This window comes from Nannospalax galili, unplaced genomic scaffold (assembly GCF_000622305.1).
Source record: "Nannospalax galili isolate Female #2095 unplaced genomic scaffold, S.galili_v1.0 scaffold95, whole genome shotgun sequence".
Taxonomy (NCBI): Eukaryota; Metazoa; Chordata; class Mammalia; order Rodentia; family Spalacidae; genus Nannospalax; species Nannospalax galili.
This window is the reverse complement of record NW_008342393.1, coordinates 5229236-5242128: the sequence shown is the minus strand read 5'-3', so window position 1 is coordinate 5242128 and position 12893 is coordinate 5229236. Positions and strand designations below refer to the sequence as shown.

Genomic DNA, 12893 nt, shown 5'->3' with positions numbered 1-12893 from the left:
TTTAGCACAGTAAAGGTGGACCTCAGACAGTCAGGGCAGGAAGGGATATAACAGGGGAAAAGTGAGTGCTGTCGGGTGACTGAGTGAATGAACTCATGGGTAGTGAGTGAAGAGGAATGGAGCACCTCAGACAGTCAGGGCAGGAAGGGATATAACAGGGGAAAAGTGAGTGCTGTTGGGTGACTGAGTGAATGAACTCATGGGTAGTGAGTGAAGAGGAATGGAGCAGAGACTTCCCCTCAGTGTGCCAGGTCCACAGCATCTCTGCCCCCTCCCCTGTCCACAGGTGGAGCAGCTCGGGCTGCCTGTTTTATAGCTCACCACACCCTGGCCATCTTAGGTCAGGTCAGGCAGACCTACTTCCTTAAGGTGGAGCAGCTCGGGCTGCCTGTTTTATAGCTCACCACACCCTGGCCATCAGGCTGGCCAAGGTGCATTTTCATCTTAGGTCAGGTCAGGCAGACCTACTTCCTCGTTTCTGCCACCTCCACCTCTACCTTCCTCCATTCCTGGCAAGATACTGACAGAATGTTGGGGAGGCAGCCATGGCCCCCAAGTCTATTGCCAACCCATGCCTTGCTGGCTACATGATGATCTATTTCCTTGGGCCCCAGTTTCCTCATTTGCTCCTTAAGGGATTTGGGCAAATCAGTTATCCTTTTTTAAAAATTTTTATGTGTATGAATGTTTTTCCTGCATGTATGTAAGTGCATCATATGCATGCAATGCCAGAAGAGGCTAAAAGGTGACGAATCCTGTGGAACTGGGATTATAGTTATTGGCTTCCATGTTGGTGCTGGGAACCAAACCTGGATCTTCTGTGAGAGCAACCAGCACTCCTAACCACAAACCTAGAGCCATCTCTCCAGTGATTCTTAACCTTGGTTGCACATTACAACCACATAAAGAGCTTTTAAAAACTCAGGTGACACCCCATAACACCACCTAACTCAGACTTCCTATACCTTGAGCCCCAGGCAGCCACAGCTTTCTTCAGTATGCAAATGATCTATGATTTCCATAGTCTCCTTCAGTGTTTGGATGCCAAAGACTACCTGGCTCACCCAACGTGTCACCTATTCAGTCTGTCTTCTGTCACAGGGATGTTAAATGTGAGCCAACCATATGTCTGGCTCCAGTCTGTGCCTCTCCTGCTTCCTAGCCTACCTTTGAAAGTCTTTGGGACAGCAGGCCCACCTGGGACTTTGCCCAGCCCCCTGCCCCGTCTGGAGCCTCCTGTTTCAGCCCCTCTTCCACTTTACAATCAAGAAATCCATGATCATCCACAAGACACCCTGCCCAGGTTTGGCCTGGGCATCCTGCTTCCTTCCTGGCATGCATGGCTGCTGAGGAAGGGGCTAGGAGAGAGGGAACTGATAGGGGGTGGGGTTGTCTGCTCAATACCAAGAATTAAATGTTTGACATTTCTTTTTGTTTTTTGTTGTTGTCTTATTGAGACAGGGTTTCCCTGTAGCCCCAGCTGGCCTGGCACTTGCTATGTAGACCAGGCTGGTTTCCATCTCACAGAGATCCACCTGCCTCTGCCTCCTGAGTGCTGTGATTAAAGGCATGGACCACCACGCCCAGCTCTGCTTGACATTTCTTTTGGGGGTAGGGTCTCTTTTGAGACAGGGTCTCCCTATAGCCCCAACTGGCCTGGAATTTGCTATGTGGACCAGGCTGGCTTCCATCTCATAGAGATCTGCCTGTTTCTGCCTCCCAAGTGCTGTGATTAAAGGCATGGACCACCATGCCCAGCTCTGTTTAACATTTCTTATCCCTAATATAGTACCCACAAATCTTTTCCAAGAAGGAAAAGTCTGATCTTGTCAAGGGTACCTAGGTGCCTGGCTGGTCCTTGGTGCTCAGATCAGAGCAAAAGGTGCCATTCCCTCTGAGTGTTATAGTCGGCATGGTATCCAGTGGACAGTCTGAGAGGGAGTGGGGGAGCCTTGAACTTCAACCTCTTCCTTCATTTGCACTGTGTCCTGCAAGTCATATGGCATATTTAACCTGTTTGTTTAGCTGTGAAATAAAAATTACCTCACCCTATTTTACAGGCTGGTGACAAGAACATACATTATTGATTTCACACACGTCGAGGCTCTAGAAAGCACTTTTCATTTGTCTGGGAGCTGGTGCATGAGAGGGACCTCTGAGCTGTCATGGAAAAGCCTGAAGAGGGTGTCAGGGAGAAGCTGGCTGGTGAGTCCTGTTCCCAGTACAATCCTCAGGAAGCCTAATGGTGGAGGGTGGTGGGAAGGTAGTGGGCTAGTCCTGTGGTCAGTGGGCCAGCCAAGAGCAGAACAAATGGATCAGGAATCTTCCCCAGGGCAACAAGTATGAATTTGAGTTGCAGCCAGCAGTTTCTGGTGCTCACTGGTGGTAGCTAGAAGGTCTCTGGGCCCTTCTCACACCCTGAGGTAGGGCTTATTAGCCCCTTTTCCTGATCAGAAAACATGCTCAGAGAGGTTACATACCTTGTCCAAGATGTCAGAGGAATTCAGACCCAAATTTTTCCCCCAGACCCAGTTAGACTTGACACATACTAGGCTAGGCCTGCAAAGTTCTTAGATGAGTAGGTAGGGGCACAGGGTGGTATCACTCCACTTAGGGACTGGTGTCTGAGGGGGCTGCCTGGAACAGAGGCCTCAGAATCCCAGGCACAGTGCTGAGCCACCTCCATGGTCCAGGCTGGAAGGGCAGACAAAAATCCCTGTGCACTGAGGCAAGGAACATTCTTTGCTGTGTGGGCAGGGGGCTGGGCTGGATTTCCTTGCCTGGGAGGCACTTGGCACTGGGGCACAAGTACGGCCTGCATTCAGAAAGCCCTGGGCTCCAGATTTAATGTTCTGTGGTCACTGGTTTGAAGTTTTTCATTTTGTTTTTTGGATTGAACCCAGGGCTTTGTGCATGCCAAATAACTATTTCACCAACTGAGCCGAATTCCCAGCTCTGAGAATTTTATACATGTACAATAAGATATGATCATATACAGTTCCCATTCTCCACATCCCATCCAACCCCTCCCAAGTACTCCCAAGGCTCCCCTAACTTTTATTTTTCATTTTCTTTGAAAACCTGTCTAGTTAGTGCTGCCCATATGGGAGTGTATGGGGCCATCCACTGGAGGACGAGCAGCCTAACCAGTGGCCACACCCTCCTGCAGCAGCTATCAACTTCGAATAGCAGGTCAGTAAAGGGTGGCGCCAGGAAGCCACTTTCCCCATCTATGCCAGAGGTTTGGCTGGCTCAATCTTGTGCAGAAAACCACAGCTGCTGTGAGTTCCTAAGTGCAGTGCCCACGTCATGTCTAGAAGACAGGATCCTCCAGCTCTACATTCTGTCTTCTGAGATGTTCCCTGAGCCCTTGTGGCAGGGCTGGGGTGTTGATAAATACATCCCATTTAGGGTTCAGCACTGTCTCTTAGTGTTGACCAGCTAAGTGTCCTACATTGACTGAGGCACACTTCAGTTTTTCTGACCAAGGTTCAGAACTGCCCCTCAGGAGTCAGATCCAGTCCCCCTTGGATTTGTTTTAAAAGTGGAGTCAGCCGGGGTGTGGTGGTGCACGCGTTTAATCCCAGCACTTGGAGGCAGAGGCAGAGGCAGACAGATCTCTGTGAGTTCAATGCCAGCCTGGTCTACATAGTGAGTTCCAGGACAGCTGGGGCTACAGGGAGACCCTGTCTCAAAAAGACCAAAAAAAAAAAAAGAAAAGTGGAGTCACTGGAGCATGTGGGGTGGGGTGGGAATTGGAGGATCAGCTCACACATGGGGTTCCTCACCAGAGCCAGTCCCACTACTGTAACCCTTCATCAGAGTCACCATCAGCACCTGGTGACTTAGAAACTGGGGTGGAGCAGGCAACACCGTGGCAGGCTGTGAAGGCAACTGGTGGGAAAGCTGCAGGGCTTCACCTTCCTGCTTCCAGGGAGCGTCAGGAGGGAGGCTGCAGTCCCTTGTGGAGGGGTGGGGTGTGTGTGTGTGTTACCCATCTGCCCAAGGTTGGGCTGCCACTTGCAGAAGGGAAAACTAGCTTCCTCATTTGCCTTTCGAACCTTGCTCACACTCAAGTCCCTCCATTTACTTAACCTGAGGTGTTTCACCTCCCAGCCTCAGTTTTCTTGTCTGGAAAATGGAAATCATGTCTCTACTTCACAGGATGTCTCATGACCTCCTCAAAAAAGGGAGGTCAATAATGGTTTCCAGTTGAAAAATGCATTGATTTAGGATTAAGACCCAAGCCTTTCCTCTAGACTAGCACTAGCACTGCACAACTAATATAATGCAAGCCACTTAGATCATTTAAAGCTCCTAAGCTTAGTGTTGGCACACACCTATAATCCCAGCACTCAGGAGGCAGACAGGTGGATCTCTATGACATTGAGGCCAGCCTGGTCTACATAGCAAGTTCTAGAACTTGAGATAGGGAGATCAGAAGTTCAAGGCCAGCTACAGGTACAGGAGTCCACCTCTCAAAAAAAAAAAACAAAAAAAAAAAACCACCCCCCAAATCCCCCAACAACAAGAAAACTAAATGAGCCCAGGAGATGGTTCAGCAGTTAAAAGCACTCACTGTACAAGCCTAAGGGCCTGAATCTGATCCCATGTGAAAAACAAGATGTGGTAACATGTATTTGTAAAGCAGAAGGGAGACTTCACTAGTGAAGGGCACGCACTGCTCTTTTGGACCTCAGTTCCCAATACACCTGTAACTCCAGTTCTGGGGAACGACACCCTCTTCCAGCCTCCATGGGCTCCTGTACATTCATGGTATACATAAACTCATGCAGCAAACATATATACACATAGAATTAAATCTTTTTTTAAAATGGTGGAAAGGGTCTGAATAACTCCGTGGTTAAGGGCACTGGCTGCACTTGCAGAGGATCTAGGTTTGGTTACCAGAACCCACATGATGGCTTCCATGTGTAACTCCAGTTCCAGGAGATCCAATCCTCTCTTCTGGCCTCCATGGGTATCACACATGGGTATACTTACATGTAGGCAAAACACTCATACACAAAAATAAAGGTGGGCTGGGCCTGGTGGCAGTTCAAGGCCAATCTACATAGCGTGTTCCAGGCCAAATGGGGCTACAGGGAGACCAAAAACTAAAGGTGAAAGGAACACACACACACACACACACACACACACACAAACACACACACACACACACACACCATGGCATGCACACACCAAACTCACACACTAAAAAAGGTTAAGAAATGCTGGCTGTTTTTGAAATCCTGCTGTATTTTTATACTTAGAAGTCACTTCCACGGGACAAATGGCTACCTGACAGCTCGGGTCCTTGCTCCTAAGCGTATAACCAGGCCCTCATCTTCTTGCACTCATTCCCTCCCCAGAGTGACAAGAGTCGGAAAGCACTGCTCTCTAGAACTGGTTAAGTCTATCTGATGTCACCTCAAGGGCCCAACCTTCATGGGAGTCTTGACTTCTGCAGAGGTGGAGGATTTTTCTAGACCTATTCCATGTTGTCATAGTACTGTCTTGTCTTTATCTCACTGGGCACCATTGTGATTTCCTTTAACATCTGCCTCTTCTATTGTCCTGTAAAGACTCATTTCTGAAGTTTTGCTGGTGCTATGGTGCTGGAGATTGAACCCAGGACCTGAGGCATGACAGGTAAATGTTCTACCACCACACTACATCCTTAGCCCTTTATTATCTTTATTGTCTTTGAGAATTTCATACAATGTATTTTGACCATATTCCCTCCCCCAACTCCTCCCAGATCCACCCCCACTTCCCTACCCACCCAACTTCATGTTCTCCAACCCCAAGCCCCATCCAATGTGTGCTCCCCAAATATTCTTGGGTGTGGAACTTGTCCCAGAGCATGGTCGACCTAGGCTTACCAGGGGTTGTAGCCTTAAAGAAAATGGACTGTTATGCTTTGCAGCTATCAACTAACAACTCCAGCTTGGGGTGGGACTTCATGCCCACCTCCTTCGGGACTTTTTTTTTTAATCACTGGTACAGACTTTGAAGTATGTTGCTGGACATGGTGGCACACACCTGTAACCCCAACAATTCCACTTAGGAGAACTGAGAGTTCAAAGCCAGCTTGGGATGTCAATCAAGACCCTGTCTTTTAATAAACAAAGCAGCAAATACTGTGATGCTAGATTTGGAGTCGTGCAACATAAGTACTTCTCTACCTATGGGTCAGAAAATTTCTCCTCATAATTTCATCTTTCCCATCATATAGCTCTGCTAGAGACCTGGAGCCACAGAACACTCCATGATAAAAATATTAGCAGAGCCAGGTGTGGTGGCGCATGCCTTGAATCCCAGCACTCGGGAGGCAGAGGCAAGCAGATCTCTGAGTTTAAGGCCAACCTGGTCTACATAGTGAGTTCTAGGACAGCTGGGGCTACAGGGAGACCCTGTCTCAAAAAGACCAAATATATATATATATATATATATGCAGAAACTTAAATTCATAGATTATAATTATTTCTTCCCCAGATTAGGGACCACTTTAAAACAAGTCTCAGCTTCCTTTCATGATTTGGGTGGTGATGAAGGAAGACTGAAAGTTGGGCCTTCAGGATGGCTCAGTGGGCAAAAACATTTGCCACTCAAGATCTTTCAGAACCCATGTAAAAGACTCCACAAGGTTGTGCTCTGATCGTCACATACACTGTGGCATGAATGCCCCCCCCAGAATAATAGAGCAACATTTTTAAAGATTAAAACCTACTACTGCCATTCCTCAGTCCTATCTCTGAAAGGAGGGGAACAGGGTGGACGGAGCCAGGAAGGGGAGGTAGGCATCACTACTGTCACTTGACTGACCTGCACATCAGCCAAATGCTGGAGCGCTGCTGCTTCTCACCTCATCTCTTTTCCAACTTTCTCCTAGGTGAATGTCAGCAAGAAGGCAAGAATCCACACTTGCCAACTGACCTAGCTGGTGTCAAACCCAACACCACCTGTCTAAGTAAGGACTCAGCTCCTGGATCATGTTGTATAGAGCTACTCACCATGTGACTTACAGTATGACTAGAAAGTTGAACAAATCACATTCAGTGACAGTCCCTTATGAGTAGAATCATCCTATTTAAGGGATGTGGTAGGAATCACCTAGTGATAACACATGCACCCAGTGATATACATTTCCCTGTAACTTCCCAAACGAGCAACCAGGCATCACAACTGCTACCCACTGCCCATGGGCAATGCATTTTAAAAAACACTGCTGAAGGTACAGCTCCGGGTAGAATACTTGCCCTAGCACCTAGCCCTGGGTTTGAGCCCAGCCTTGAGAAAGCAGCTAGGCGTGGCATGCATTCAAGTAACCACAGCACCTGGAAGGCTGAGACAAGACAATCTTAAGTTGAAGGTCTGAGTGGGCTGGATAGTGAGAGACATTTCAAAAAACATCAGGGAGCCTGACGTGGTGAACATCTTTAATCCCAGCACTTGGGAGGCAGATGTGTCTCTGTGAGTTCAAGGTCAACCTGGTCTACATAGTAAGTTCCAGGCCAGCTGGGGCTACAGGGAGACCCTTTCTCAAAAAAGGGGGGGGGGCAGTGGAGAGACAGTTCTCAGTAACTAAGAATGCTTGCTCTTCCAGATGTGCCCGAGTTCCCAGTGCCCCTATCAGGTAGCTCACAATCACCTGTAATTCCAGTTCCAGGGTATCTGACACCCTCCTTCAAAACAAAACAAGCAAGGCTGCTCAGCAGTTAAGAGTACTGGCTGCCCTAAGCTGGGCTTGGTGGTGCACGCCTTTGATCCCAGCAGAGGCAGGTGGATCTCAGTGAGTTTAAAGCCAGCTTGGTCTACATAGTAAGTTCCAGACAGCTGGGGCTACAGGGAGACTGTCTCAAAACGATCAAAAAAAAAAAAAAGCACTGGCTGCTCTTGTAGAGGACCTGGGTTCGATTCTCAGCACTCACATGGTGGCTAACAACCATTTGTAACTCCACTTCCAGGGGATCTGATGCCCTCTTCTGACCTCTGCAGGCATTGCAAGACACAGATGCACTTATGTACATTCAGGCAATACATATAAAAAGAAAATCATGGTATCTAAGTCACTGAATCACTGACTGGCATCAAATTGCAAGCTGTTTGCATGACATAATGGGGCACACATCCTAGAGTTGGCTCAGCACAAGTAAAGTAGGTAATAACACCTACTGATTAGAAAAGCTCTGTCTACTGAGTATTTAGTTTTGAGGATCATCTATGCTGTGAAGGCAACAACCTTTAAAATGGGTATTTTCTCTCATAAACTACATATACATATATGGGTGACCCACAGTTGGTGCTCAAAGTGAGAATTCAGAACTCCAAAGAAAATGACTTCATTGAGATTGAACTGCACAGACAAGAGTTATCAGAATCTACTAGAAGTGAGCTGCTGTGAGCTGGGGGTTAATCCAGAACATGTGGAGAACATAAGGAAATTGCCAAACACACTGCTCAGAAAGGTGAGTCCCACACACCACCAAATGTATAATTCGGTGTGTTGTATAACATAAACACACCAAATTGGTTGTGTTGTATGGTTGTATAACATAAAATGATGTTCCTAATACAACAAAACTCAAAATAGGAGAATTCTGGTCACAGTACCTGGGTCATCTTCAATCAGGCACTTTTATTGATTTTACACATCGATTCAGAAATTCTTTAAAAACCCGAGTGACAAGAGGCTTCCCAATTTAAAGACATATTTGAGCTCTGCCAATGTCAGTAAAATGACTGGCTAATAAGACAGCAAGTCCTCAGGATGGAAAACACAGCCAACTTTTATTTGCTTAGCAAAGGACCACCTTTGCAATCTGCATTTTTATTTTCCAGACTGAAAGTGTAGATGTTAAGTTTTAGTATCAACTTCATTCCTTTAGACTTTTTCCAAAATGCCTTTGACTTTGGTTTTTGAGACAGGGCTTCCCTGTAGCCCCAGCTGGCCTAGAACTCACTATATAGCTAGCCAAGGCTGGTCTTAATCTCACACAGATCTGCCTGCCTCTGCTTCCCAAGTGCTGGGATTGAAGGAGTGTGCCTCAGTGCCCAGATCTTTGACAAGTCTTACTGTTTCAGTTGATCGCATATTCTTTGTAAACTAAATATCATAAGATGACCACAGTTTCTAGACAGCTTCAACATAAACAAATCCAACTAACAAAGTTTGCCACAGAGAGACAAGAAAACCACCTGAGGTGATCCTGACCAGTATTTAAGCCTTACTTCAGTTACTTCACATAGTAAAAGCAGTAAATTTATTTCCCACATTTAGGACAAAGACCTTCAAAGACTCCAGGACTTTCAAGACATAGAACTCCTTTTAGTGAAAAGTGCAAACTCTGAATGGATACAACACACAGCATCCCCTCTGACCCAGAGACCCCGCTACAATAGTAACGCTGCAAAAATGACCTATTAGCTCCAGACAAGGAAAAGCTTGAATCATTTGGTGAATGAAGCCCAGATGCACTTGAGTTTGGCTGACCACATCTGAACTTTGGAGAGAGACTGTTTCATCTCTTTTCTGAGCTAGGGGAAAATGTTTGACACTGTTTTGATAACCACACCAAGGCAAGTTTATTCTCAAGTGTTGTACCCCAATACTGGCACTCTCACTGAGCTACGCCCCCAGCTCTGCTTACCTACAAAATGCATGATTTACAACATGAGTAAACAACTACCTTCAACCTATGTTAGACCACTTGTGAAAACAGCCATGTGTGGCCCACAGCACTGAAGTTGGGGGCAGGGCAGATGGTAATGGTGAGCTCACTGGCCTAACTCAAAGGATGGCTGTCATCACTCATGCTAGGTTCTTTCCTACACTAGGCTTTAGACCAACTTTTGCTAAGTTTTAGATAGCTGTTGTCACTATACAAGGACTCAGCTGTAATTTACCCACTTTCATTCACACACTCACACTTCTTTACACAGCCAATCCTCCTGAAATATCTCTAATCCTTACAAAACAGGTTTAAGTAGAACACCAGTGCTCCTCATGAACCAGCATCCTATTTCTACCCCCAGCAGACTCCACTGTTCCTGCATGGCCAACTTCTCAGCAGCTGAGATCTGAGGGAGGGTAAGGAACACACGATGGGCATTGCTCAAATGTCAGAGAGGAAGATGGCTTAAATGGCGTAGGAGTAGAAACATGACCCATTTCACTGATGGGATGAGTCCTGCTCCAGCAATCTGCTTACTGTCCATTGCCTCTTACGCAGGCAACACTCTAAGGCTGCATCAGCACATTTTATAAAAACACCTCTTGTAAAGCCAGCCTGCCAGTTCCCACCAACACCCAGTGTTTTAATGGCAGATTGTTAACAGATGGAGTCAAGTCCCAAGTGACATCTTTTCTTAAGTACTTTCAATTTTGTTCTGCTTTGAATAAGAATTTAGGCAGAGGCTCAGGGTTCATTAACAGCTAGGAAGCACCATTTGTGGAAAAATAAGAACTGTTTATAAATGAACACATTTGCTTAGAAGGTGAACAATATCAAAGTAGTCTGGATGACAGCAATGCTCTGCTGATAGCAGAGCCTACAGGTGTTACCCGGTGGTTAGTCATAGCAAGGCCGGAGAACAGCAATGCAATCACAAGACTGATGAGCAAATCCTTACCTCTTCTAATCAACACATTCCACTCCTGAACAGGGGGGAGTTGGGACAAGGTCTCATGAAGCCCAAGATGGCTTTGAACTCAGTATAACTGAGGAGGACTTAGATCCTACTGGCTCCACCTTCCAGGAGCTGGGATTACAGATGAGCAAACCCTTTTTCTGTCTTATAAAACTTGAAGAGTACAGAGTAAAGTAAGCTTGATTGAAGTTCTCACCTTATACCTTGAAAGTAAAAATTGCTTCATAAAGTACAATCCCACTGAATAATCTTCAAATTACTTTAAGTGAAATGATCCAGTAGCAAATGCCATACTAAAAGGTTCCAGTTATACACTGTATTTAGGTTATAGTAAGTACTCAAGGCCAGCTGGGCATGGTGGCCCATTATCTTTAATCCCAGTGAAGCAGAGGCAGGCAGATTTCTGTGATAGAGGCCAGCCTGATCTACATAGTGAGTTCCAGGCAAGTTGGGGCTAGTGAGACTGTTTTAAAAACAAGGAAAAAAATAAAAGAAGAGAGGGGTGGTACTCTAGACCCCTAGCTACCTGCAACCAATTTAGAGTGATATTACTGTTAAGAACAGCACAAACCCATTGCTGGTTGTCAGGGGAAGTCCTGGCACAACTCTGAGCACCAGGGCAGTGAGGAGACAAGCAAGGTAGGGAGTGGCACCTGTTCTCACTGACCCATCGCAAATCATGAAGACAGCACCTGGCATACAGGCGCTGGCTGTGCTGAATGACCCTGTACCTCACCTGTAAAGGAGCCCCAAGGAATAGGATATGGAAAAGGACTTCTAGGAACTGGTATCAACTATGTCAATCCTATGTACCTTCCTTATAGCATGTCCTTTTTCTAAAAGCAAACTTTTCAAATTAAAAAAAAAATTTTTTTTAGCTGGGCATGGTGGGGCATGCCTTTAATCCCAGCCCTTGGGAGGCAGAGGCAGAGGCAGTCGGATCTCTGTGAGTTCAAGGCCAGCCTGGTCTACACAGCGAGTTCCAGGTCAGCTGGGGCTACAGGGAGACCCTGTCTCAAAAAGACAAAAAAAAAAAAAGTTTTGAGTGTTCTACCTGCTGGGAACCAAATCTGGGTCCTCTGCTTAGAACAGAAATATCCATTCTCTGCCACCTAAATGAAAAAAGACATCTCAAAGTCTGTATAGGTCTCGTTTGTAGTGTTCAGAATCCAAATTTAGCCAAGCATGGTGGGGCACTGGTAATCCCAGCAATTGGATGAGGCAGTTAGACCTGAGTTCCAGGTGAGCCTGGGCTACACAATGAGACCATCTCAAGAAAAAGAGGAAAGAAAGTAGACCTTTTTAATCTGCCATGCACTGGGGGTTAATTTAATGAAGCAGGTTTATTAGTCACTTCCTACACCAAGACCTTTTCCCACTTAAAAAAATCTTTTTATTAGGAAACAGCATACATACAAAAGCACATGAACATACAGTTTAAAAAGGAAAAAGCCCATCCAGCTTGAGAAGGGGCATCAGCAGTTCCTCTGAAGGCCCCTTTGCCCTTCAAGGTCACACACCTTCCAAGCTTCTCAAAGTAGCAGCTAACATCGAACTGTGTGTTACCATGTATGTAATAGCCTGTTTTGACCTTTACAAAAATTAACCAAAATTAACTTTCTGTGACTTTATTTTGGACATTACACTGTTGAGTCATCCATGGTTACATGTGGAGCTGAAGTTCATTCGTAATTCTGTGCAATTCACGGAAGAAATGTATCATACTATTTATCCAACAAAATTGTTGACTTAGGATCGTCCCAGGGTTTTGTTGGTTTGGATTTTCTTTTCTTCTTATTACAAAGGTGGTACTGCAACATTTGTACATCGAACTCCTGGCAATAGGTAAAAGTTTCTCAAGAGTATGGACCTAGGTGAATTACGGCACACCCAGTTATGCCAAACTTCCAAAGCTGCTCCTAAACAAATCTGTTGACAACTGATTTACGTGGGACAGCTGAGGGGAAGACATATATCAACTATGGAAATGCATTTTAAAATAGAAAGTTATAATTCTGATACAATGGAAAATGTCATTTCTGTTTTGGCTTACTTAAATGTACTTTTAAAAGCAACACGTTCAACTTTCATGTCTATGTCTCAAAATAAATGTTCCCAAATATACTAACTAAAAAGGGCAAGATTCAGAACACATGGGCATATCATATATAAAAGACAGCTATACATATCTTGTATCTCCCACCTCCTATTCCCTGCCCCTGGAAGTACTTGGAAGAACA

At 45.7% G+C, this 12893-nt stretch overlaps 1 protein-coding gene across 1 annotated transcript; it reads left to right on the top strand.

Moving 5' to 3' along the window:
* The first annotated feature begins 2165 nt into the window (after positions 1–2165).
* Ankrd40cl (ANKRD40 C-terminal like) lies at positions 2166–9430 on the top strand. Its single transcript, XM_029565983.1, is given in 4 exon segments — positions 2166–2205; positions 8316–8373; positions 8375–8471; positions 9284–9430. Coding segments are annotated over 4 exon segments (342 nt in total).
* Positions 9431–12893: the final 3463 nt, after the last annotated feature.